General features: G+C 49.0%; 2 protein-coding genes across 2 annotated transcripts in view; both read left to right on the top strand.

The window, feature by feature from the left end:
• The window catches only part of GTF2E1 (general transcription factor IIE subunit 1), a 100,295-nt gene that overhangs the window by 24,079 nt on the left and 48,672 nt on the right, over positions 1-27,544 (top strand). The window contains exon 2 of the mRNA XM_006132906.2: positions 2,541-3,018. Coding sequence (XP_006132968.1) covers positions 2,571-3,018 — 448 coding nt within the window. The 5' untranslated portion in view covers positions 2,541-2,570. The remainder of the gene's footprint in view (positions 1-2,540; positions 3,019-27,544) is intronic.
• LOC142826822 (uncharacterized) lies at positions 15,006-16,647 on the top strand. The gene is made up of 2 exons (XM_075919809.1): positions 15,006-15,824; positions 16,020-16,647. Exons 1-2 carry the CDS (start codon positions 15,275-15,277, stop codon positions 16,532-16,534), a joined length of 1,065 nt encoding a protein of 354 aa, XP_075775924.1. The 5' UTR covers positions 15,006-15,274; the 3' UTR covers positions 16,535-16,647.

The raw sequence follows: 27,544 nt of genomic DNA, 5'->3' as shown, positions 1-27,544 counted from the left end.
GGCCCCTTGCATGGATTCCCTTCTGAGCCGCTGCCTTTGAAAAGTACAAGAACCATGGGCAGCTCTTGTAAATTTCAAAGGCAGAGGCTCAGGGGGATAGCCGGTGCACCATCCCTTATTGACTACTTGATTAGCTAATTAATCAAAATTTAACATCCCTGTTTTGTTAGTTGCTCTTCAAATTCTTTTGTGACTTGCCTAATTATACTTTTACACTTGACTTGCCAGAGTTTATACAACTTTCTATTTTTCTTAGTAGGATTTGACTTCCAGTTCATAAAGGATGCCTTTTTGTCTCTTAACTGCCTCTCTTATTCTGTTGTTGTTTAGCCTTTTTTGTCATCTTGCTTTTTTTTTTTTTTAATTTGGGGCATACATTTAAGTTGAGGATTTATGGAATTTTAAAAAAAGTTTTCATGCAGCTTACAGGAATTTCATTCTTGAGATTGTTCCTTTCACTCTCCATTTAACTAGCTTGCTCATTTTTGTTTGGTTCTCCTTCTTGAAGTTAAATGCTGCTCTGGTGGGTTTCTTTGGTATCTCCCCAGGGGATGTATACATTTTAATTACAGTATGGTTGCTATTACCAAGCTGTACAGCTTTTTTTCACCTCTTGGGCCAGATCCTATGCTCTACTTAGAACTAAATCAAAAATTGCCTCTTCCTTTTTAGATTTCAGGGCTAGCTGCTCAAAGAAGCAGTCATTAATGGTGTCTAAAAATTTTATCTCTGCGTCCTCTTCTGAGGTGACACATAACCAGTCAGTAGGGGATAGTTGAAATCCCCCATTATTATTGAGTCTTTTTATTTTTATCTCCAATCTCCCTGCATATTTCAGAGTCACCATCACCAATCTGGTCATGTGGTCAGTACAGTAGACTTCCGATAATCCGGCACCTTTGGGACCTAGGTGGTGCCGGATTATTGGATATGCCGGAGTACCAGGAGCTACTATAAGGGGGCATACTCCCAACCCAATCCCCCTCCACCTTATGCTCGGGTCCCCGAGCCACTGTTACAGCCGTGCGTCTCCCTCCAGCTGCTGGGGCACGTGTGCTGAGCGGCTGGCTTTTCAATGAGCTGGCTGGGACGCTATGTGCAACCCAATCCCCCTCCCCTTCCTTTCCCCAGAGCCAAACACTTCCTCTCCTTGCTGTCACCCAATCCCCCTTCTCCCTATTAGCACTTCATCAGCATCTATCCTCCCTTTGTTAGTAGGATATAGCAGATCCCTTTAAAGAATTGCTCTGCTACGGGATTTTTCTGTCCAAACTGCATGCTCTTCTGCACCTGTCAGCTTTCCCCCAGCCCTTTGCTGTGACCTTCTCTAATTTTACTTGCCAATGATTTGGTTTTGGTGGTTTATCTTTCCTGGATAGGCTCCTCTGTCCCAAATGGTTCTACAGTTCCTAATAAATCTAAAACCCTCCTTCATACACCCTTGTCTCATCTGCATTGAAGCCCTGCCATTCTGCCTGTCTAACTGGCCTTGGTGGTGGAACTAGAAGCATTTCAGAGAATACTACCATGGAGCCCCTGGACTTTAATCTCCTATCTAGCAACCTAAATTTGGCCTTTGGTACCTTTCTCCTACTTTTCCCTATGTCATTAGTACCTACATGAACCACATCCTCTCCAGCACTGCACATAAGTCTGTCCAGGTATCTTGAGAGATCTGCAACCTTTGTACCGTTAAGCAATTCACCATGCATTTCTCATGGTCATCACAAACCTATTTTTAATAATCAGATCCCCCAGTACTATTAATGGCCTCTGCCTAATAACTAAAGTCCCTGTGACAGGTTTGATCACAGGAGTCCCTCTGGGACTGTCAGCTGGTGTGCTGGTCATGTCACTGAGCCAGCCTTTCTGCCCTCTGGGGTGCCCCACCATGCTGTCCTACTGGACCAGAAGCACTGGTTTCCCCGAGTCAAGGCACAGAGTATCCCCACCCCTTGGTTTACAGATCTTAAAGGGATTAGAGGGCAAAGCCTTGTTAAAAAGCTCTTAGCTTTGCCAGGCAGACCTTAGGCTCAGCATATAATGCCCCAGCTAGACCACACTATAAACTTCAGGTAGGCACACAAACAGGCAATAAGAATCTTTCCTCAAGCATCTTGTTGTTGCTCCTCTTTTTCATCTGGAGAACTCCCTCGTAAAACTCCCTAAATGTCAAACTCACTTATTTCTGTGTCATATCTCTCATTGTAGACATTTGCTTCTTGCTTCCTAGTTGTAAGTCTCAGTTGATGATGTAGCTCTATAAGAGCTCAAAGGCAAGAGATGTTTAATGTTACAGCTTCATCAGAGCAGAAAAATATCACCAACATTTTCACCATTTTGCAATGAAAACAATGTGCTGGCTAATTGTTTGGTGCGGTTAACAACAGTTAGATTATATTGAGGGAAGGAGAAATGAAAAGCTGTTGTCTTTAGTGGTCCTTCCTTTTTAGGTTTTGATAACCTGGATCAAAAGTGATCCACTATGATCACTGGCTTAAGTGAGGAAAAATAATTTATTGTCCATCTTTTCCCTGTAGTATACATGAAGCTGCAGTGTCATACCTGATATGACGGACCCGGACGTCCTCACTGAGGTCCCAGCAGCTCTGAAACGCCTTGCCAAGTATGTGGTGCGTGGTTTTTATGGCATTGAACATGCTTTGGCTTTGGACATCCTCATCCGGAATCCCTGTGTAAAGGAGGAGGACATGTTAGAGCTGCTGAAGTTTGATCGGAAGCAACTGCGAGCAGTTCTCAACACCCTCAAGGGGGACAAGTTCATCAAATGCAGGATGAGAGTGGAGACAGCTCCAGATGGCAAAACCACCAGGCACAACTACTACTTCATCAACTATCGCCTGCTGGTCAATGTGGTGAAATACAAACTGGACCACATGAGGAGGAGAATTGAGACAGACGAGAGAGACTCCACCAATCGTGCCTCCTTCAAATGCCCTATTTGTTTTAGCACCTTCACAGACTTGGAGGCCAATCAGCTGTTTGATCCCATGACAGGTATGGGGCAGGCATCAGATGCTATGTGATTTTGTCTTTCATCATTTAGGATCGAGAATTTCTGAAAATTCAGTGCTTTTCAGTAGTAAAATATATTTTGGTAATTGTGATTATTCTCCTGGGTTATCCTGGAGCTGGGGTACTATGCTTTAAGACAGTGTTTCTGAAAGTGTTCTGCGGAATCACTCTCAGAAACACATTAACTGGCTGCCCCAGTTTGTTTATTTACTGGTGCCGTGGCCATGGAGCCTCGCGGCTCCCATTCACTCCATTACATCCCTTGCAGCCAAGGGGAGCTGCGGGAAGCAGAGTGGGCCAGGCCACCACTTACCGCAGCTCCCCTTGGCTGCAGAGGACAAAATGGAGCCAATGGAAGCAGCGCCAGTAAATAAACAAACCGGGGAAGCCAGTTAGTGTGTTTCTAAGAGTGATTCCGTGGAACACTTTCAGAAACATTGCTTTAAGAGGTACTAATAGTTGAATGAAATGCAGACCTCATGTCCTTATTATTTGTAATCAAAGATACCATGTTAATTCTTGAAATAGCAAAAGTGTTAGACCCTTCTTATACTGACCAAATTTCAACATGGGTAATTACATGGTGACCTTAGTTTTCTCTTTGTTTCAATAGAACATAGTATTCTTCGAGTGATGTCCCCGTGGGTGCTCCACTGTAGGTGCTGGGCTTGCCCTGGCGCCACAGATTGGAGATTTTCAAAGCGGTAGTTGGCTGGACTGCGCATGCGCAGAGGGCGTCTCGCGGCATTCGCGCTCTTTTGCACCATGTGGTCTGGATCTAGCCAGTTCCTCTCAAACACCTCAGGCTGCAGACGGAGTGAACTGCTCTCTTCAACTCGACTCGTTCGTGAGAGAATTCAAAGTCTTTGATTGTTCTTTAGTAGTTCCGTTATATAGTTCCTTCTGCCGTTACCATTGTTTGCTGTTTACTAGTTTAAAAAAAAAACCCACAAGAATCTATTACCTTTACTGTCAGTTATATTCCTTTTTAACTCCTGTACCCCTTGTTGTATATAGTTAGTGTCCCCCTTTTTCAAAAAAAAGAGAGAAAGAGAGAGAAAAAAGAAGTTAGAAAACAAAGACTTAACAGAATGTCAGGATCTCCAGGCTTTAAGAAATGTGAGGCCTGCCGCGAGGCCATTCCCGCCTCAGACAGCCACTCAGTCTGCATATGTTGTTTGGGTGAGGGTCATGTTCCGCAGAAGTACCCTCATTGCTCTAAGCTCACAGCTAGAGCTCATCGAGATAGGGAGATGAGGCTCTGCATGATCATCTTTGATAAAGCTCTCCAGCCTGAAGGATCAGCTTCCCCCCCCCTCAATCATCGCAGCAGGCTCAAAAGCATAGGGCTTCATCCCCGACCGCGGCTCCTCCGAGGAAGAGTAAACTCTCTCCAATCCGTTCTCTGCCTGCTACTTCACATGGCAGATTGAGTGTAGGGAGCAAACCGGGATAAGTGGGTATATCTACTACCCATGCCACTGCGATGGCAGTCTTCAAGACAAGGAAAGCAAATATGACGGTGCCGTCCGCACGCCATTCTGCGGCACCGACAATTGGCTGCAGCACTGACTGTCTCCATGTGGATACTGACTGAATCGCCTACACAGGCAGCACTGATGTGCACCGAGCCTTTGTTGGCACCAGCCTCGGTGCTGGAGCGACCGGCACGGCAACCAGATCATGCGGCACTGACTCAAGCTGCACTGGCCTTGATGCTGACCTAGGCGGCGCCGACCGCTGCCTTGGTGGCCCCGGCTCCGGAGCGTGTGGCACTCAGGAAGGCCCGCGCAAAAACATATCGGCACCGGAGCCCGATATCATGCTCCCTGCCTCCAACCTTTTCGCTGGCAGTATCACTTTCACTTCCACCTCAGTCACTGAGGCGATCACCTCCACCAGTCAGGCACTATACATCCTCGGAACGATTGCCATCTCCCTTTCTTACTCCACTTAGGGAGCGGCTTTGTTACTATCACCACTGTTTCTCTGCTTCTCCTTCGCCACCACCACGGAGGTCTTATTCCCCATCACTGTCACCTTGGTCACCAAGGTCTACTTATTGGGGAGAGTATAATAGATCATACATTTATGGATGTTCCCCTTCCCGCTCTTCATATTACCATCACGACCGCTGACAGACGCGATCATCGCAGAGGCTATTCATCACACTGCCATTCCTACCATTATGCCTCTAGATGGGCCCCAAGATCCATTGCAGAATATTCATCCTCCAGACACTCAACTGTGCCCAATCCACCTCTCTTAGACCAAGGACCGGTGTCCCCACACCCTCCCCAATCTGAGCCAGAGGAGGAGCATCCCACTATAGCGGAGGTGCAACACCCTGAGGTATCTCCTGCCGACCAATCATCATCATCACCAGACGAAGTGGTCATTCCAGGGGACATTTCCCCCCTTAATGACCTCAGGCAATTTCAAGATCTTTTTAAAAGAGAGGAAAGTCTGTACATCTTCTATGCTGCTTCTTAGAATAGCCAACTATTTGACTCACTTATCGAACCATAATTTCAATAACTACATTAAACTCACAGCGTTAATGGAGGTGCTAACTTGTAGGGAATAATTCTGGACATTCTGGATGCAGGTGAAAACAAGCTGAGGATTTATTGTACACCAGCGCTGATGGAGTACCACCCAGGGGCTAACCTGGATAGCACTGACTTAATCAAAACATGCATTGGATTATATAGGCAACAAATGGGCGGAGTGAAAACAATTTCATAGGTTCTGGCAGCAAGGCATAATGAGCACATAAGCCAATGAACTACAGGGTTACACGGTATCTCCGCCCATTGCCAATTAAACATGTTATCAATAATACAGGTAATCATTCCTAACAAGCTAAATGAGCCAACATAAACAAAGGCATGTCGATGGTAACTTTGTCAGCTGGAAATACGATACGTCTACTGCAGGGGTGATATTGCCTTGGGTTGGCGCAGCCCTTGGGATCCAAGCTTATTTTCTAGGGATAAAGCAGACAGTGAAAGCAACTTTTGCGTGGTTTGTTTTAGGCACCAGCCAGTCTGATAAGGCTCTCTTGGAATGTAGTTGCCAGGGTGACCAGGGTCACGGTAGCTGCTTGTTCTGTGTGTTCCCAGGCCTCAAATTTAGGATATGAATGAGAATTCTTAGCAACATACCATGGCTTGCCTCAGTTTATCCCTACATACCTGAACCCAAGAAGCCCATCTTAAAATCAGTCGTCCAAGAAGGCTATGCTTCTGCCAGAGCTAGTTTGCAAATAGCAATGGACATAGTGGATGCCATGGCTCGAACTACAGCCACTGCCGTGGTAATGAGAAGAGCCTTGTACCTTCAGTCTGCGGGAGTCCCCAAGGAACTGCAAACAAAAGTAGAGGATTTACCATTTGAAAAAGATAATCTGTTTGAAGAAAAGACAAGAAACTATCCTTCATTCTAGTAAAGACTCCAGATCAACCCTTCGAATTCTGGAGATGTACACCCACCCTATAGGAGAAAGCAGTACACCCCCTTTAAGAGGTGTGATGATTATACACACAATAGACAGCAGTTGCAGCAACAGCAGTGGTCCTTTGACCAGTCACGCCAACGCCACAGACCACGTAGACATCATAACCAAAACAACCGCTCGCAGAATCAACCCAATGCCAAGCAGCAGGTTTGACTCCTTGGTTGATAGCAAGCAAATGATCACACGTTCTTACCAAACTAACGTCCCCTCCCGCTTGTTTCATCATCGCCTGCAGCCATTCTACCATCAGTAGGCCAACATCACCACCTACAAGTGGGTTTTGGAGATAATCCAAGCTCTACTAACCCTGTCCCTCTTCAGGGACCCCTCTCACGAAGACTTACTCTGCACTGAGATCGACCACCTACTCCACATAGGTGCGGTGGAAAGGGTGCCAGACCAGTTCAGAGGGAAATGGTTTTACTCCCATTATTTTCTGGTGCAGAAGAAAACGGGAGGATGGAGACCGATATTGGATCTCAGGCATCTGAACAAGTATCTTTGAAAGCAATGATTCAAGATAGTAACCCTGGTATATATAATACCATCCCTGGATCAAAACGATTGTTTTGCTGCTCTGCACCTCCAGGACGCATACTTTCACGTTACCATTCATCCCACGCACAGACGATTTCGCCGCTTCACTGTCGGTACAGATCACTTCCAGTACCGCATCCTACCATTCAGACTCTCCGCTGCCCCCAGGGTGTTTACAAAGACACTCTCAGTAGTGGCCATTCACCTTCAGTGCAGAGGGGTTGTCATATTTACCTATTTGGATGATTGCCTCCTAAAGGGTTGATCCTCAGTGGAGGTATCCCGAATGCTTGACATCACCAGACAAACGTTTCATTTATTAGGCCTGCTTGTCAATGAGGACAAGTCGACACTACAACCCACACAAGATTTGGAATTCATCGGAGCTCGACTCGATGCCATCACAGCAAGAACATTCTTACCCATCAACAGATTTTGGACGATACAAGGATTAATAGACACTTTCTGCTGCAAGTGTACAGTACAGGTGCTCACAGGTCTCAAGATCATGGGTCACATGGCAGCTACAACATACATAGTTCCCCATGCCAGGTTACACTTCTGCACCTTGCAATACTGGCTAGCCACGGTTCACAATTGCACATCACATGACGTGCACAGAATAGTGGTTGTTCCATCCAGAGTCCACGCCTCCCTTGCGTGGTGGACCATAGACAAGAACATGTTATCGGGAATTCCCTTCCACCAACCACAACCTCGATATCTTATTACCATGGACGCTTCCCTCATGGGCTGGGGAGTGCACACATGGGCGAAGTATCCATCCAAGGTCAGTGGTCGCCCTAGGAAACGCTGCTTCACATAAACCTTCTAGAGCTCAGGGCAGTTGCCAACGCCTGCAGGCATTTCCACAGCCAAATTCACAACTGCACAGTGAAGATCCTTATGGACAATGTGGCAATGATGAATTATATAAATCGTCAGGGAGGCGCACGCTCCCGATCCCTATGTGCAGAGGCAGTCTGACTCTGGAACCGGTTCGTTGCCACCAGCATCACTCTTATGGCATCCTATTTACGTGGCATTAACAATACTACAGCGGATTCCCTCAGCAGGAACTTTGCGCTAGGCCACGAGTGGGAGCTTCACCACAGAGTCCTCCACTCTCTTTCCTATTGGTAGGGGACTCCACTCATAGATCTCTTAGCCACTTACAACAACAGGAAATGTCTCCTCTATTGTTCCAGAGCGGGTCTCAGCCGCCACTCTGTAGGAGATGCTTTCTCCTCAACTGGCGCGAGTGTCTCATGTATGCCTTTCCACCCACACCTCTTATCCTAAGAGTCCTTCAGAAGATCAAACTAGACAGGGCCATGGTGATACTGGTCGCTCCAGCACTGGCAAGACAACACTTGTTTCTACTTCTTCTACAATTGTCCCTGTATCCTCCTCCTCAGTTCCCACTGCTCCCGGATCTAATCTCTCAAGACCATGGTTGTCTTCTACACCCTTAGCTACACACCCTACACCTGACCGCATGGTACTTAGCTGGTTAAATGCTTCTGAGACCCTATGCTCCGTTCACGTCAAAAACGTACTGATACACAGTAGAAGGCAGAACACAAGAGCTACTTACCTCGCAAAATGGCAAAGATTCACCTGTTGGTGTTCCGAGCATCATATCAACCCTCAAGAGACTCCCATCCACACCATATTGTAATATGTACTGGAACTGAAACAAACAGGATTAGCTTTATTGTCACTCAAAGTCTACCTCACGGCAATGGCAGCTTTTCGGCAACCGATTGATGGCATTTCTGTGTTTGCCCATTGTGACGGAGTGGGCCGCCTCCACCCCGCGGACGCGGACCCACCCCGCACTGAACCTGCGGTCGCCCTAACACTCCTCGGGATGACCCGAGGAGTAAGAATGAAGTGCGGCGCTTGCTCTGCCGCCGCCCCCCAGCTGACGAGCGGCGAGCAAAAGACGCTGCCAGCAGAGAGGCAGGGAATGGAAGAAGGGGCGGAGCTAACGTGCGCGACGACCGACGTCACCAGGTCGGAACGCTGGCGCGGATCTTTAAATCCCAGCTGGGCCGGGAGAAGGGGGAGAGGTGGTGGAGGACGCGGGAGTGGAGTAGGGAGAGGCAAGAGGCTAGAGAGGGGAACCGACGAATCTACGCGGTTAGGACCGAGACCGAGAGGGGAGTCACGGGGGAGCTGGAGACGGAGGGCCTGATCAGGAAGGGGGAGATAGGAAGCAGCCCAGGGCAGGGCAAGGAAGCCGGCGTGCTGGTGAGTTTCGGGCTAGTGCCCCACCGGCAGGACAGGTCCCAGTGCACCTGTCCTTAGGGCCCTGGGCTGGGGTCCGGGAGAGAGGGTGGGCCCGGACCCCCCCATGCCCCATTGGCGAAAAAAATCGAGGGTATCGCGACGAGTAACTGAGAGAGACAGAAGGTGGACTAGCCACCTCTGTTACACCCATCCTCTCACAAAGAGGTTTATCAGAGGTTTAACGAATTTGTAAACCCCCCCCACACCCTCTTTGGGCTCGTCCCCTACAATGGAGTTTGGACTTAGTACTGTGAACTCTCACTGCTCCACCATTTGAGCCATTAGCCATAATACCTCTCCAGATTTTGACTAAAAAACTGGTATTTCTTCTCACCATCACCTGAGTGCACAGAGCTATCAGCATTGATGGTGGTATCCTTGTATACTGTCTTCAGTAAGGACAGCGTTATCCTTAGATATCATCCAGCCTTTATTCCCAAGGTCTGTTCCAAATTCCATGTTAACAAGCTGATCGTTTTACCGTCCTACTACCTTAAGCCACACACAAAGCAGCGCTTCACACACTAGATGTACACAGGGCTCTAGCATTCTACATAGAACGCACTAAACCTTTTAGGAGAACTGACCGACTCCTAGTCTCCCTGGCGGAGCGGTCAAGGGGGGAGCCTTTTTCTTCTCAAAGACTAGCGAACATCATTGTCTCCTGCATAACTCACTGCTATGCTACACGTAATGTACCACTCCCAGAACGCCCTAGAGCTCACTCCATTAGAGCTGTGGCAGCCTCCACTGCCTTTCTCAGAGGTGTTCCCCCTTGCGGATCTTTGTAGGGCAGCCACCTGAGCCTCCTATCATACCTTTGTTAGGCACTATGCTATTCAGCACAGAAGGCTGCCAGATAATTCTGTAGCAGCTGCAATACTTCCATCTGCAAATAGATAAGGAGCTCCGACTCCCACCTGCTTATACACAGGTGAGTACTGCTACTCCAGCACCTACAGTGGAGCACCCACGGTGGCATCATTCAAAGAAGAAAGCGAAGTTACTCACCTTGGTGCAGTAACTGTTGTTCTTCGAGATGTATGTCCCCGTGCTCCGCTACACACCCACCTCCTCGCTTCGGAGTCTGTGTTTTTGTGTCTTCCAGATTCATAGGCGGGTTCAAGGAACTGGCTAGATCTGGACTGCGCGGCGCAAAAGAGCGTGTATGCTGCGAGATGCTCTCCCCGCAGGCATGATCTGGCCAGCTACCACTTTGCAAATCTCCGATCTGTGGCACCAGGGCAAGCCCAGCACCTACAGTGGAGCACCCACGGGGACACACGTTTCGAAGAACGACAGTTACTGCACCAAGGTGAATAACTTTGATTTCTTTGCTTCCTGACCTCAATTGTTCTGTAGCGTTGCTGAGAGGTATTAAAGAACTGCCACCTTCTGTCCTAGTGGTTGGCTGTGTTTTGGTGATGGATGTAGTGATACTTACATAGTTGCACAGTCCAACAGCAAGGTATGTAAGGATGTTTGAGTAAAAAGTAATATAGAAATGAAAGCTCAGTATCACAATCAAATTCCTAGAAGAATTAAACAGGTGTTCTTGCTGGTATTAAACAGCCTTGCACCATACACTGCTCTTGCTGATAAATAGTGTGGTTTACTGTTTGGTTCCATTGCTACCCTGATAGAGCAGGTTAGGAAACTTAAAGGAAATAGATTCCTGGTTAAAGTCAAATAGTCATTAAAGAAATTGGCCAAATTTGTCCATGATAGAGGATAAGTAAGATTTTTATTTTTAGGTTTGTCCATATGGTTCCACTGTTGGTGCTTAACTTAAAAAAGACTGGGTTTGGAGGAAGGAGCGGGTTTGGCCAGTGACTGTATCACAGGAACACTTAGGTTAAATGACACTGAATTTGGCTGTTTAACAAAATCCTGTCATGTCAAATTGCAAGGTAATGTGAGTAACTGTGTGAATGTTTAGAGTGTGTAGAAGAGTTGCACTTTTAAACAGAAAGCTGATCTTAACCTTAACAGTAGTGGGGTGGTCATCCGGCTGTAATATAATTAGAGATAGGGCTTTATTTTAGCTATCTCTTACAGAGGCCTCTGGGGAATAAGTTAATTTTTTCTCTGCATGGCTTTAAAAGCACAATCTGCAGAAATGTTCTTTCTAAAGACCAAGTGTTGCAAAGTTGCCAAAATCTAAACTCAATACATCTCTTCAAATGGATTTTTGTAAGTACTTAAGAGAAACACAAGGCATTAAATATCCACAAGTACATTCTGTTGTTCATGAGGGTCAGCCACAAATTCCATGTAAGAGAGTAAAATCTTCAGTGTTTTCTTTTCCAGTAGAGGGAGATGCTCAGTTCTGTCTGGAGACAGTGCCTGGGGAAGATGAATTTGTTAACGGTTACCAACATAAAAACATACAATAGCTTTGTTTGCTGTGGCTCAGGTTAATTGAGTCTGGATGGGTGATGCATATCTTTGATGTTTCTTCCCTCTTCTCCTAGCCCAATCATATTTATGAATCTGACATTCAGTTGTCAAATTCAAGGTTAATCTGAACAAAAGACTACGTGACTAGAAACTGCAAGGGTGAGTGGGTTGTAGTGATGGAGAGACATAAGCTAGAGATCCCACATAGAGTTTTAATGGCTCCCCTCGGGTGCTAGTTCCTGTGGAGCTGCCTGCCTCCCACAGAGACAGCACTGTCATCTGAAGAAGGGGGTTGTGCCCACAAAAACTCATGATACCATCTACATGTTCTGTTAGTCTCTAAGGTGCTACTAGATTATTGCTGTTTGTTAAATTTTTCCTGCTACAGACTAACTCGGCTACCCTTCTGAAACATAATTTCTCTGAATGCCCAGTTTCTTGCTTCATTCCCTTCAGAGTATTGTAAACACATGTGCCAAAAGTCTCTCAATACTCAATCTCCCACTTTCTCACACAGACCCTGCGCTAACTTTGAATCTTCTACACCAAGTAGAAATTACTGTTAGGGCTCTATGTAACTTGGCCTATCATATACTTTTCCTAGTCTGTTTTCTTGAGCCTACCCATCTGCTGCCCATTCTCATCTCTTTTTACTTTTGATGGTCTCCCTTGTCCATTTCTCACTTCATGTCCCTTCTTTCTGCTCCCTCCCTTTCCATCTTTGAAAAAAATTTCTAAGCACCATGACACATTGAAGCTGTATATCTACCCATTTCTTTGTTCTGTGTACTGTTGAATCACAACCCTAGACCACAACATTTTTGAAGCAGGTATTGCAGCTATATTTTACTTTTCAGGTAGCAGCAAAATGAAACTGACCAGACTCTGCTCAGTGGTCTTTCATTACTTATCAGAAATGAAATGGGTAATCATATCAGTTTCACTCTGTTTCAGTTTGGCACATCTCTGAAGTACACTCAAGGACAAATGGAGAAATTCAAACTGTAAAATAAGGAACGTTCATTTCATAGTAATGTGTAGAATGACTCCTGAAGAGATATAATTGTCCATTGTTTGAAATTTTTAAATCAAGATTATATGTCTGAAAGAAATACTTTAGTTGAACCACAAGTCACTGGGCATTCAGGAATTAGTCGGTCAGTACTGTGCAGAATGTCAAACAAGATTATCATAAATGTCCTTGGCATTACAATTTATGAATCACTGGAGCTGTTGCTCCTAGAGTCCTGGTGAGCATCCTCTGATATTTTATAATGATATCTGTGATATTACCCAGGGTACAACCTGCACTGATGAACCTCTGTGTCCACTCAGTTTTCTAGCCTGGTGTGCTTCACTGTGGGAGTAACCACTCATCTGCTCACACAAAGCCTCCAGCATTTAAGTTATTCCTGGATTTAATATATAAGGGCTATACCTTGCTCCTCTTAATTACACTGCAGAGCAACACAAGCAAACTCGCAGTCTTGGACTTTCCCCAGAATCTGTTCTGTACTGCCTAGCTTTCGCTTACATCCCTGCTTGGAACATGATTTTCAAAGTCATATTGTACAGTAGAATCTTATATCTTTACATACAGTGTTGCCACACACTATTTGTGAGGAGAATAATGGCCAGAACGTGATAAGTTTTCAAACGGTAACTCATTTAAGGACAGCCATATTGGGTCAGACCAAAGGTCCATCTAGCCCAGTGTTCTGTCTTCTGACCATTGACAATTCCAGGTGTTTCAAAGGAAATGAACAGAGCAGGTAATCATCAAGTGATCATCCCCTATCGCCCACTCAGAAGACATTCTTTATACAAAATATATTCTAGCCCAGTAAAAAGAGGTGAATGTAGGGGTAATACTAGACATATTAGCTGAATTGTGACAATCTTCCTGGAAATGAAGCATCTGCTAAATTTTTCATGCCATGACCAACAGTATTCATACCATGTCTGTCTGGGTGAATCTTGTCAATACAAGCATAGGAAATATCTGCCACATACATTCCTTTCTTGGCTTTACAAATCAAAATACACATAAATAGAAGAACTTCCTTAACCTTTTTGTGAATATTGCTAAGCCTCTGCCACTACGGTGGAAAAAGTTGTTCCTACAGCTTTGTATTATTGTTCTTGTCTTGGAGTATTCTGCTGATTCGCTGTTCTTTTGAAGGTGCATGCTTGGTAAAACAATCTCCCAAGTGTGTCATCCATTTAGACATGGGCATCTGTTTAAATGTCAGATCAAGAGCACATATGGAATCCTGTTACTTAAGTTGCAGTCGATTACATTGTTGGATTCATATTTAAACTTAAGTGCAAACCTAGTCAGTTTTAGCACTGATGCTAAAAACTTACTCTGCTGTGAAGGAGGCTAGATTCGAGGGACAGGACTAAAATGCTAGATTTTAGAGAGCAGTGGGGTCTGTTGTTGTGGTGGTAAATATTTGAATCAGCCTTGACATTGGGAGAAAGTATGAGAGGCTCTTGAAATACAGCACGCCTAGAAGGATGGCCAAGTCAGGATTATAATATCTTGAAATTTCAAGTAGACCTGTAGAGGAGTAAAGCACTGGATAGGTGAGCTTACCCTATATAACATGGCAAAGGTCTAATCCTTATTTAGTGGATGACTGATTAGCAATGTAAGTGTTATATAAAAGTACATTTTGAGGACCTGCATAATTGAATGTGATTGTTATAAACTGCATAACCTTTTAGAGATGAAAGTACAAACAAAGGTTTTGGGGAAAAGAATACTAACATCTGGTCATCCTGTTGTTTATTTTAGACACTACAAAGACTAAGGAAAGTCCCTGTCAAATTATAGGATTAATACTTTTCTTGATGCTAAAAAGGGGAACAACATGTTATGTAAGTTATTGTGTAATTCATAACATCAAGTATATCAATAACTGTTCCAGTTGTAAAGGTAAGAATTGAGTAGTGAATGAGAAGAATGGATGACCGTAAAAGATTGCGTAATATTGTTTATAAAAGCTCATGTCAGATACTAAAATCTTTGCCTTTCCCCTTGTAAATATAGTCAGTTGACTGGCTATCCAATCCCTGGGTGTAACACTCTGTGGGTATGTCTACACTAGAAAGTTAGTTCGAACTAACGGACGTTAGTTCGAACTAACTTTCCTATGCGCTACACTAGCGCTCCGTTAGTTCGAACTTAATTCGAACTAACGGAGCGCTTAGTTCGAACTAGGTAAACCTCATTTTACGAGGACTAACGCCTAGTTCGAACTAGCTAGTTCGAACTAAGGGCTGTGTAGCCCTTTAGTTCGAACTAGTGGGAGGCTAAGGCTTCCCAAGTTTCCCTGGTGGCCACTCTGGCCAACACCAGGGAAACTCTATTGCCCCCCTCCCGGCCCCGGAGCCCTTAAAGGGCCATGGGCTGGCTACTCACTTTGTGCCAGTTGCAAGGCTGCCAGCACCCGTGCCTGCACAGCCTGCACCTGCCACAGGATGAGCCAGCCATCCGAGGGCTCCCAGCCCTCCACTGCTCCCCACGACCAGCCTGGCGGCTCCCGGGAGCCTGCCCGGGGGCGCAAAAGGCGGGCGCCCGCCTGGTCAAGTGCGGAGATCGTGGACCTCATCGAGGTTTGGGGGGAAGCCTCAAATGTCCACGATCTCCGCACTAGCCACCGGAACGCGGCCGTCTATGGACGCATGGCTGCCAGCCTGGCCGCCAGGGGCCACCAGCGCAGCCGGGAGCAGGTGCGCTGCAAGATTAAAGACTTGCGGCAGTCCTACTCCCGGGCCTGCCTGCCAGAGGCTGACCCGGAGGCCTGCCCCCACTTCCATGCCCTGGACCGCATCCTGGGGCCTCATGCCGTCCCTGCCCCCCGGGACGTGATTGACCCCGGGGCAGAGGGACCGCTCCTGGACACCGAGGAGGAGGAAGAGGGCTCTGAGAGCCAGGAGCCTGCCGCCAGCCTTCCCAGGACCCGGGACCCCCGAGGCACCCCACAGAGCCGCTCGCCTGCATCATCAGAGGCCGGGGAGGCGTCCACCTGTGAGTACCCTCGTGTTCCCCTTATGTGTACGGGGGGCTGGGGCGAGAGGGAGCCCCGGGACCGTGCGCCTGGGCCTTGCCCACTACGGAGCAGCAGCTGGGGATCCTGCAGGGGCCCTGGCCTTGCAGAGGGGAGCTGGGTTTCACACACCTGGGCCCCTGGGGTAATTGACCGCTGGTCTTCTTGCACCACAGCTGCAGCACCGGGGACTGCAGGGCGCACCACACCGCCTGCAGCAGCCGCCCGCGCCCGGGCAAGCAGGACAGCCAGGAACCAGGAGGACTACCAGAGGCGGCATCTCCGGTTCCTGGACCGACAGCTCCGTCTCCAGGACCACTGGGTCCAGGAGGACCTCAGGCTGCGCCAGAGGAGTCTGGAGGCCCTGGAGGAGCAGGGCCGTGCCCTGCGAGGCCACCTCCAGAGCCTGCTAGACCGCTTTCCATTTCCTCCTCCCCCTGCTCCCCCTCTTGCTCCCCCTGCTCCCCCTCTTGATCCCCCTCTTGCTCCCCCTGCTCCCCCTCTTGATCCCCCTCTTGCTCCCCCTGCTCCCCCTGCTCCTCCTGTTCCTCCTGCTTCCGCTCCTGCTTCCGCTCCTGCTTCATCCACACCCCCTGTCCTCTCTGCCCCCCCCTCCACAACCATTCCCCACCGACGCCCCCGGACCCGCAGTGTGGCGAGACGGGAGAGGCACCCAGACTCCCACCCCTGAGCTTTCCTTTCCCTTCCTCCCTTCCCTCCCCTCCCCTTCCAGCTCCCTCGTCCCAGGTTTCCCCCTCCCTTCTCCCACCTTCATTCCTCCCTCCCCCACCCCAGTTCTCTGAAATAAACAGACATTTTTGTTTGAAAAACAGGTGTCTTTATTGTACAGTAGATAGGGAGGGGAAAGGGGAAGGGGGGGGGGTAGGGTGGAAGAAGGCCCCGGTGGGGCATGCAGGGAGAGGTCAGTCCTCCTCCTCCTCCACCTGGAAGCTCTCCCGCAGGGCTTCCCGGATCCGGATGGCCCCCCGCTGGGCTTCCCGGACGGCGGTGGTGCGGGGCTGACCGTAGTGTCCAGCCATGCGGTCAGCCTCAGCCATCCAGGCTGGCAAGAAAGCCTCCCCCTTCCGCTCACACAAATTGTGGAGCACACAACATGCCGCCACCACGGGAGGGATGTTGTGCTCGGCCAGGTCCAGACGGGTGAGGAGGCATCGAAAGCGGGCTTTCAGTCGCCCGAAGGCCCCCTCCACCACGATGCGGGCCCTGCTCAGCCTGTTATTGAAGGCCTGGCGGGAGGGATTGAGGTGCCCCGTGTAGGGCTTCATGAGCCACGGCTGCAGTGGGTAGGCGGCATCCCCCACCAGGCAGACGGGCATGTCCACGTCCCCGACCCTGATGTGGCGGTCGGGGAAGAAGGTCCCGTCCTGCAGCCGCTGGCACACGGAGGAGTTCCGGTACACCCGGGCGTCGTGTGCTTTGCCGGACCAGCCCACATTTATGTCCGTGAACTGTCCCCGGTGGTCACACACGGCCTGCAGGATGACGGAGAAGTACCCCTTGCGGTTCACGTACCGGGACGCCTGGTGTTCCGGGGCACGGATGGGGATGTGCGTCCCGTCGATGGCCCCCCCGCAGTTGGGGAAGCCGAGGGCGCCGAATCCCCGGATGACGGCATCCGGGTCGGCGAGGCGGACCACCCTGCGGAGCAGCACCCGGTTGATGGCCTTGACCACCTGCGGAGAGAGACACAGCAAAGCGTCAATCAGTGGGGCGCCCGGGTGGCTGGGAGCATTCATGCCCTGGCAGTGCCCCGCGCCCCACTCCCGGAAGCAACCCCCCTGGCGGCGTGTAGTACGGCCGGGACAGCCCGACCCCTCCGGTGCGGGGCGCCTTCGCCTCCTCCCGCCCCCCCCTTTGTCCCTGGGGCGGCCCATCCCCTCCTCGCAGCCCCCCTCCCCCCCGGCTCGGTGGCCGACGAGCGCCGTACCTGCATGAGCACTGCTCCGACAGTGGATCTCCCCACGCCGAACTGGTTCCCGACGGATCGGTAGCTGTCCGGCGTGGAGAGCTTCCAGAGGGCGATGGCCACCCGCTTCTGGAGGGGGATGGCGGGCCTCATGCGAGTGTCCCTTCTTTGCAGGGCAGGGGCGAGCCACTCGCAGAGCTCCAGGAAGGTGTCCCTCCTCATCCTAAAGTTCTGGGTCCACTGTCGGTCGTCCCAGCGCTCCAGGACGATGCGGTCCCACCAGTCGCTGCTGGTGTCCAGACGCCAGATGCGGCGGGGCACGCCGGTGCCGGGGCGCCGCCGCGGCTCCTCCATGGCCCCCAGGGCGGCCAGGCGGAGAGGCAGGGGGCTGACGTTCCCCAGGTGGTGCCAGGCAGCCTCGAGCCATTGCTGGCAGGCTTGCAGTAGCAAGTCCAGAACGTGCACCAGAAGGTGCAGGGCGAGCCGTGGCTCCATGTTGCCACCTGCGGCAGTCCCCCCCGAAGGGAAGCACCGACACAGACGGGCACAGAGACCGACGCTTTGCTGTCCCTCGGCGAGGTTGGCAAGCAAGCAGGAAAAGCTGAGAACCGGCTGTCCAGGGGGGGTCCCTTTAAGCACGAGCCTCAGATAGCCTCAGACAGCAGCCACACAAAGCAACTGCTGACCTGATGCCCTGCCAGAACCGGTTTCAGCTGCCCTTAAATGCCCCCCTGCGTCCAATCAGTGTGGACGCGCTAGTTCGAACTAGCAAAACGCTAGTTCGAACTAGTTTTTAGTTCTAGATGCGCTAGTTCGAACTAGCTTAGTTCGAATTAACTAATTCGAACTAAGTTAGTTCGAACTAGCGCTGTAGTGTAGACGTACCCTATAAGGGTATGTCTACACTACAGCACTAATTCGAACTAACTTAATTCGAATTAGTTAATTTGAACTAAGCTAATTCGAACTAGTGCATCTAGACCTAAAAACTAGTTCGAATTAGCATTTTGCTAATTCGAACTAGGATGTCCACATTGAGTGGACCCTGAACCGAGGTTAAGGATGGCAGGAAGCAGTGCCGGCAGGGCATCAGATTAGGACTTAGAGCGTGGAGCTGCTGTCTCAGGCTAGCTGAGGGCTGTGCTTAAAGGGACCCGACCCCCACCCCAGACAGACAGTTCTCAGGGGTTCCTCGCTTGCAAAGCAGTCCTGGCTTGGAGTGCCCACGCTCGGCACATCACAGCACTTGGCCATCAGCCCGGCTGCACTTGCCGCAGGCTGCCATTGGGGGATGGGGGGCTGCAGGAGAGCTTCCACCCCGAGGAGCCCACAGAGCTGCCCCAGTCCTCCCCATTGGGGGCTCGTACCCCATTCCTCCCTCACCTCCTTCCACTTACCCCTCCCTGGCCCGCCTTCCTGATGTGCAAAATAAAGGACACGTGTTCAAAAATGGAAACTCTCTTTATTGAACAAAACTCGGGGAGACTGGGAAAAGGAGGTGGGAGAGGGGAAGAGAGAGGGTGGGAGAGGGGAGGGCAACTAAAATGATCAGGGGTTTGGAACAGGTCCCATATGAAGAGAGGCTAAAAAGACTGGGACTTTTCAGCTTAGAAAAGAGGAGACGGAGAGGGGTTATGATAGAGGTCTATAAAAGCACGAGTGGTGTGGAGAGGGTGCATCAAGAAAAGTTCTTGATTAGTTCCCATAATAGAAGGACTAGAGGACACCACATGAAATGAATGGGTAGCAGGCTTCAAACTAATAACAGAAAGTTGTTCTTCACAAAGCAAATAGTCAACCTGTGGAACTCCTTGCTGCAGGAAGCTGTGAAGGCTAGAACTAGAACAGAGTTTAAAGAGAAGTTAGATAAATTCATGGAGGTTGGGTCCATGGAGTGGTATTAGCCAGGGGGTAGAAATGGTGTCCCTGGCCTCTGTTTGTAGAAGGCTGGAGATGGATGGCATGAGACAAATGGCTTGGTCATTGTCTTCGGTCCATCCCCTCCAGAGTCCCTAGTGTTGGCCGCTGTCGGCAGACAGGCTACTGGGCTAGATGGACCTTTGGTCTGACCCAGTATGGCCATTCTAAGCTCAGGGCTCAGGGTCTGGGGTCTCACTGGACCGCCCTGATTTTCATGCAAACCTGCTCCTGGGTGGCCAGGCTGGCAGCTATCCTGCCCTATGCGGCCACTTTCCTGTGCCTAGTGCGGAGGTCGTGGATGAGGTCATGATCTCCGCACTAGACCAGGTGGGCGCCCACCTCTTGCGGACCTGGGCAGGCTCCCAGGAGCCGCCAGCCTTGTCCCGGGAAGAGGCGGAGGGCTGGGTGGCAGCGGGTGGCTGGTTCGTGCCGTGCCAGGTGCAGGGTCTGCTGTCTGGGTGCTGGCAGGCTTGCACCTGGCACGGGCACCGTAGCCAGACCGTGCCCCTTTAAGGGCTCCGGGGCTGGGAGGGCGGCAGACGAGTTTCCCTGGTGGTGCCCAGAGTGGCCACCAGGGAAAGCTGGGGAGGGCTAGCTTCCCACTAGTTTGAATTAAGTGGCTACACAGTCCTTAATTCAAATTAGTTAATTCGAACTAGGCGTTAGTCCTCGTAGAATGAGGCTTACCTAGTTCGAATTAAGCGCTCCGCTAGTTCGAATTAAGTTCGAACTAGCGATTTGCCTGTGTAGCGCCTATGAAAGTTAATTCGAACTAACGTCTGTTAGTTCGAATTAACTTTGTAGTGTAGACATACCCTCTCTGTGTAAATAAAACCTGGACTTGGGATCTAAGCACTCAGTTTAAGCAGAGTTTTGTCTGCTTTCTGTGCATTTGTGAGGTATCCTGTGGGCCTGGTTGAATTGATCCTGAAATATCCTTACGAGACCCATTGAATTCCATTTTCTCTGTCTTCATTGTCTTGCCCATGGCAAGAAAAGGGTACAGATGACTAAAATGGTGGTAAAGTTCAGTGTATGTGCATGTCTCCAGCTCTGAGATGGCATTTGAATAGTTGAGGCTTGTAGGCATATACATGTGAATTTGAGATCTCTGTTAAGGTTACCAACCCTCCAGGATTGTCTGGTGTCTGTTGGAATCAGCATCAATCTCCCAGTGACTATAGAAAGCAATCTTGGTGCTTTTAATAGGGTACAAGGCGTCCCCACTATAAGCTGCCCTTGTATACATCCATTCTGTGCTAAAGTTATTTGTAGTAACTGATGCGTTATAAGACTTCTCATTCCCTGCTCTTAAGTCACGCAAAAAAAAAAAAAAACCCCAGTGCAAATGGAAGTCAGCCACAGAAAAAATATTCCCCACTTTAAGTCCCAAGTTTTTTGGAATGTATCTTGGACTTATAGTGAGGCAAGCCTGTATTTTAAGAACATGACATTAGATCATGTTGGGTCGGGGGGAAGCTCCTGGAATAGCTTCAGTCAGAGTTGGCAACCCTAATCTTACTGCTAGATCTTGTAGCAAAGCTCTGGCTGTGCCCCGAGGGTCCTGCACTTCCAGGCAGTTAGCATTTGCCTCAGAAGCTCTCTGTGACCCTCCACAGAGCATTTGGTCCTTTACTAGAGGCAAAGGTCACAGCCTACTGAGCCATTCTCATCATAGTTTTGTCCATAGTTTGGGGTTAAACCCCTCCATAGTCCTGGTCCTCCCTCTCAGGGGCAGACTCTGTAGTGGCATGGGGAAGCTGGGCACCTCTGCCACCTCACCTCCACTGATACACATATCTTCTTCCCCTGATGACACCCTGATGCCCCCTCCTCCCACAGCAGAAGACCTATATCTGTATTTGGGGGAAGCCGGGCCCACCCACTATTCTGGGTCTGTCCCAGGGACCCTAAGACAATGGCAACTGACAGTGTTTCTTCCTCTTCCAGTCTTTCAGCCTTTCCCTCAGCCACTTCCCCAAATGATCCCCCCATAGTACCTTCTCCCTAGTCCCTGTGCAATCTTTCCTGCTGCTCCACAGCTCTTCCACACTCTCAGTCCTTAGGTCTCTCAGTGCACCTCCTCACTCAGTTGCTGGCCTTGTACATTTCAAAGGGAGAGGATCAGCAGTTGGGACTCTGCGCAAGTGGGGATTGCTTGGTCCTGCTCATGCGGGATAGCAAGTACCCCCCCTTATCAACTAATCAAATAGCTGTCACGAGCTGTCATCTAGTATAGATCCTGGAACCTTAAGCACCTTAATGACTCTGCCATTTAAAGCTGAAACAGTAACTCCATCAGCTGTAGAAGGTGGTTATCCTCTGTGTGAGCCAGCCTCTAGTCAGACAAAACACACAGAGGCACAAGCACAAGGCATCAGTGACCCCACATTCAGCATCGTTGGCACTACAAGTGGTGGCTATACCATATTCGGCACCGGTGCCCCTGACACTGCAGCATTTCATTAGGGCAGAAGAGCTTAGAGTAACGTCCATGCCAACAGTCCTGTTGTTTGGCAGCGACAATACACCCACCTCTAGCAGGTGTACTCTCTCCACCCCTACAGGCTCGGTTCCGTCACTATTTAGTGAAGAAGATGAGGAGCCTCTAGTCGGTACCCATGTACCAAAGCATTCTTCACCAAAACAGCCTCAGCAACAGGCACCACCTCAATGGCAGGCACCCCAATGGCTGCTGCCTCTAATACCACTGCCAAACAACTGGGCACCATACAGAGCACAGCAGGCGCAATCTCAGGCACCTCCTTCTGCTTCATCAAGGGCTACGTCTGTGCCCTCCCTTGGTAGATCTGTGTAACAGGAGGAGGATGAACCACGCTCTAGTGATGAGGAAACCTCTGCCTCTTCACCTCCACCGATACACATATCTTCTTCCTCTGATGACACCCTGATGCCCCCTCCTCCCACAGCAGAAGACAATTTTAAATCGTTCAAAGAACTTTACAGGAGAGTGGTGGACATGCTGGAAGTCTCCCTACTGAGTCTCTCCGAATCCTAGCACAAGTTAACTAGCATCCTGCATGCTTCCCTATCTTCTAAGCTGGCCCTTATGGACCCTATCAAAGTGATCTGGCAGATACCAGCTACAATCCTACAAGTTTGTAAGAGGACAGACCGTAAATACTATGTAGCACCACAGGGTGCTGACTTTTTGTTCTCCCTCCAATTTCTTAATTCCCTCGTGGTGGATGAATTCAACCAAAGAGGAAAACAGAATGCAGCCAGAACGACACCTTATTACAAAGAGCGAAAACCCCTGGATCTCATGGGGATGAAAGCCTATTCCTCTGCTTCTCTTCAGCTCTGGATTTCCAACTATACGGCAATGCTCCCAAAATATACACACCACTTTTTTGAACAAGTATTGCATTTTTTAAAGTCTTCCAGATTAAAAAAAGAGAACAATTTAGAGCTAATATAAATGAAGGGGCTCTACATTCATGGATGGGCCTATAAGCTGCCTTGGATGCCTCTGATACTACATCCTGCTCCATTGCATCAGCCGTCATAATGAGAAAGTCCTCATGGCTCATTTATCTGGGTTTCCCCATAAGGTACAAGCCACGGTGAAGGATCTTCCCTTCCAGGGCTCTAAGTTGTTAGTGGACACCACTGATGCATCCCTCCACTCACTGAAAGATTCTCATGCCCCACTGAAGACGCTTGGCATTTTTGTCCCTGCAACAAAACGCAAGAAGGGAAGATATCTTTTTACATAAAGGTACAAACCGATGCCTTTTAGCCAACCACAAAGGCATTATGACAACAGGAGGTGTCAATGTCTAACCAGACTAAGACAAACTCCTGACCAGCCCCCTCTCTCTCAATTCTTGACTTCATGGCAAACATTTTGAAGTTCAGGTTGAGGGTCAGGTAACACCCCTCTGTTTAAGGCCATTGCATCTCTACCAACTATTTTGCAGATGTCAATATTCATACCTTGACAACTGCCTGATCAGAGCATGCACAAGTCAAAAAGTGGAAGATGCAGTTTCCCTAACCAGGTCGCTATTCCAGACCCTGGCCTGCAGATAAATCTGCTCAAGTTCAAACTCCAACCAGCTCAGACAATAGAATTTATTGGAGCCCACCTCAACTTCATAGAAGCTATAGCTTCTCTGTCACAGCAGAGGTTTCGGGCCACAAAGGACCTCGTATCAGCAATTCAAGCCAGTCCAAAATCCCCGCAAGGATGTGTCTCTAGTTGCTAGGACTCATGGCAGTGGCCACTTCTGTAGTGCAGCATACCAGATTGAACACAAGACCTTTACAATAGCTGTTGAAAACTGCATACAGACCACGTTTCCATAGTGTCAACAAACTAGTATCAATCCCAGTCGGGGTCAAGCAATCCCTGGACTGGTGGACAGACCCAAGAAACGTGTACATTGGAGTACCTTTCCACAAACAACCACTGTCCATGACCATCATGACCCATGCATCTTATGGCTGGGGAATGCACTCTAGCATCCTCAAAACTCAGGGACGGTGGTCTCCACGGGAATCGAATCTGCACATAAACATACTAGATCTCAGAGCAGTATTTTACACATGCCACCATTTTCTATGCGTCATATGCAACAACACGGTACAAATCTTTATGGACAACTAATCAACCACGTATTACATCAGTAAGCAAGGAGGCACCAGATCCCACCACCTATGCAGGGAGGCTGTCCGCCTTTGGACATGGTGAATCTCACACAGCATGCATCTATGTCCTTGCCCAATAGGCTTAATGTCACTATGGATGACCTCCGCAGGAATTTCAGCTCCAGTCACGACTGGGAAATGGATTCCAAAGTCCTCCATCAACTGTTCACCTGCTAGGACTTTCCAACAGTGGATTTGTTTGCAACCAATGCCAACAAGATGTGTCCACAATATTGTTTCCATGCGGGCATTGGCATGCACTCTCTCGGAGAGGCATTCGCAATACCCTGGAAAGCACTGCTCCTCTATGCTTTCCCCCCATTTCTGCTCCTTCATCGTGTAATCAATAAAGTAAGACTTGACACAGCCAAAGTGATCCTCATCACTCCAGCTTGGCCCAGGCAGACATGGTATACTTACTGCTCCAGATATCCAAGAGAATGCCATGGTGACTCCCATTGCTCCCTCATCTCCTGACGCAGAAGTGCGACCGAGTCCATCACCCATGCCTGCAAACACTTCGCCTCTAGGCATGGTTCCTCAATGGTTCACTTCAGTAGAAACAACATTCACCAATCAAGTCAAACAAATATTATTGAATAGCTGAAGGATAACACCCAGAAAATCTTATATATAAATGGAGAAGATCCTCAGTTTGGACTGAAAAAAAATGCTTGAATCCATCAATAGTGCCACTACCTACTATCTTAGAATACCTCCTAGAGCAAGGCTACTCAACTTTGGAAGCCCCGGGGTCCACAATGATACTTACAGCACATTCCAAGGGCTGCAACTTAAGTGTGGTTGCATGTACATGTAAATATATGCAAATACCTTCTTTCACACTTATGGGCATGAATACAAAAATTAAGGCAAGACTACACAACACGCAAGCCCCATTTAAGTCAGTTCTGCTGATATTAATAAAATGTAATGTTTACCCGATTTCCACCCATATGACAGCACTTTTAATGAGCAAAGACAGTCCAGGGATTCAACTACTAAAACGCATATCAACAGAAGACCATTATATTGACTTGCCATTATGGAGCGTGTTCCCATGTTCAAAGGATCCCACTCACAGGCCGCATATTTAGCCCTGCGTAAACCCAAACTGCACCACGGGCCGCAAACAAACAGGCTGCGGGATGCATGTTTAATAGCTCTATCCTAGAGTTAAAAGAATCGGGCCTTTCTTTCAGCTCCCTAAAGGTTCACCTCATGGCCATAATAGCCTTTTACCCATTCATCAACAAATCTGTGGTGGTGTTTTTTACCCACCCAGCGACCAGGCACTTCCTGAAGGGAATACAGAACACTTACCCCTCCAATAAGGCCCCCAGCTCCAGCTCAGGGCCTCAACTTGGTGCTTCGGGCTCTCACCTATAAACCATTTGAGCCCATGGTGACATGCTCCACCTTTCTATGAAGGTGATCTTCTTGGTAGCAGTCACATCTGCCAGGAAGGTGGGTGAAATTGGCAGACTGATGGCAGACCCTCCCTTTTACGGTATTGCATAAGGACAAGGTGGTTCTTCGTCTACACCCAAAGTTCCTCCCCAAAGTCTTGACTTCTTTTCACTACAATGAACCCATACACCTACCTGTCTTCTTTCCGAAGCCTAAAACTGATTATAAGGCGTCTGCATAGCACACACTGGATGTCCGCAGGGCAACTACCTTTTATTTGGACAGAACTAAACAAGCATGTAAGTCACCAAGGTTGTTTATTTCCACTACAGAGAGATCCCTTGGCATGCCAATTTCTACTCAGAGACCACCCACGTGGATAGTGGGCCGCATCAGACTAGCTTATTCTGTGTTTGGTACAGATCCTCCTTTGCAGCTACATGTACACCCTTATGAGGGCCATGGCAGCTTCTACAGCTTACCTGCACAGCATTCCTCTTATGGCCATTTGTAGATCCGCAGCATGGTCCTCCATCCATGCATTTTCAAAGCACTATGCTCCTGATACCTACCTGCCCCACAACACTCATTTTGGGCAGATCATCCTAGCTACTGTACATGATACTGACTACCTGAAGCACCTGCCTCCGATCACGGGTACTGCTCCATAGTTACCTAAGGTGGAGTACCCAAGGGGGGGGGGGGCGAAGGAGGAGGTAGCGGCGGAGGCTCACTTTGTGCAGTAAGTTCTTTGAGTTGGTTGTCCCTGTGGGTGCACTGCCGTCCACCCGTCTTCCCCTCTGCTTCGGACATAGATGTTTTTCCAGGGCAGAGAATGAACTGAAGGAAAGGTTGGCTGTGCATGCATAGTAATGACACCATGCATGCTCTACATGCGCAGCCTACTGAGGGCACTGCTACTCAAAATCTCTGACTAGATGCACAGTGGTGCCCCAGACACCTAAGGTGGAGCACCCATAGGGACAACTATCTCAAAGAACCTCCGTTACCGCACAAGGTGAGTAACCTTCACACATACACCTCTTGCTGCCTCTGTATCAGAGGCAGCACCAGCTCTGAGAGAGCCACCAGAATGGTCAGGGCAGGTGGGAACTGGTACATGCAAAAAGACGGCTCCCCCAAGCATCTTGGCTTCTGCCAAGCTGACTGCCCTTCCCCTGCACTACTGTCTCTGTGGCAGGCAGCATTGGGAGGCAGTAGCCAGTATGCTCAGGGAGCCAACTTTTAAGCCAACTCTCCATGTGTGCTGGTTTCCATGTAGCCACCTGACTCCTCCCACCTCCCACAAAGCCAGCAGCGCAGGAGGGGGGGGGCTGGAGGGAGCTGGTATACACGGGAAGCAGCTTTCAAGCCAAATCCCTATGCGTACTGTCTCCAAAGAGCCTCCTGCCCCCCACACTGCTGTCTCTTATAAAGAGGCAGCGGGGCGGAGGGGCTAGCGGGAGCCATCTCCCTGTGAGCACTAGCTCCTCCCCACTGTGTAAAGATGTAACCACTAAAACATCTAGCAATTACATGTTTACACAAATACATTAATATCTCTACTAACAACAAAAGGGGATTGCTTTCCATTGCTTAAATAGACTTTTCCAGAGGGTGGGAATCCTTTGTTTCACATTTCCCCTTCCATGGAAAATGGATTTCAATACCAGGTGTTATGGTTGCATGTCTTTTTAGACCAACCACCTTCTGAATTTACAGGGGAGAAACAGCTATTTACAAGTTGTTGAGTTGATCACCAAGCCATTA

Source organism: Pelodiscus sinensis, chromosome 1, assembly GCF_049634645.1.
Source record: "Pelodiscus sinensis isolate JC-2024 chromosome 1, ASM4963464v1, whole genome shotgun sequence".
Lineage (NCBI taxonomy): Eukaryota > Metazoa > Chordata > Testudines > Trionychidae > Pelodiscus > Pelodiscus sinensis.
The sequence above is the reverse complement of the archived record's forward strand: the minus strand, read 5'-3'. Positions and strand labels throughout refer to the sequence as shown.

What these genes read in the sequence shown, in the direction of transcription:
- LOC142826822 (XM_075919809.1), top strand. Translation starts at nt 15,275, where the DNA reads ATGAGCCAGCCATCCGAGGGCTCCCAGCCCTCCACTGCTCCCCACGAC. An exon ending in GGCCGGGGAGGCGTCCACCT is followed by an intron (nt 15,825 to 16,019) that starts GTGAGTACCCTC and finishes CTTGCACCACAG; the next exon opens with CTGCAGCACCGGGGACTGCA.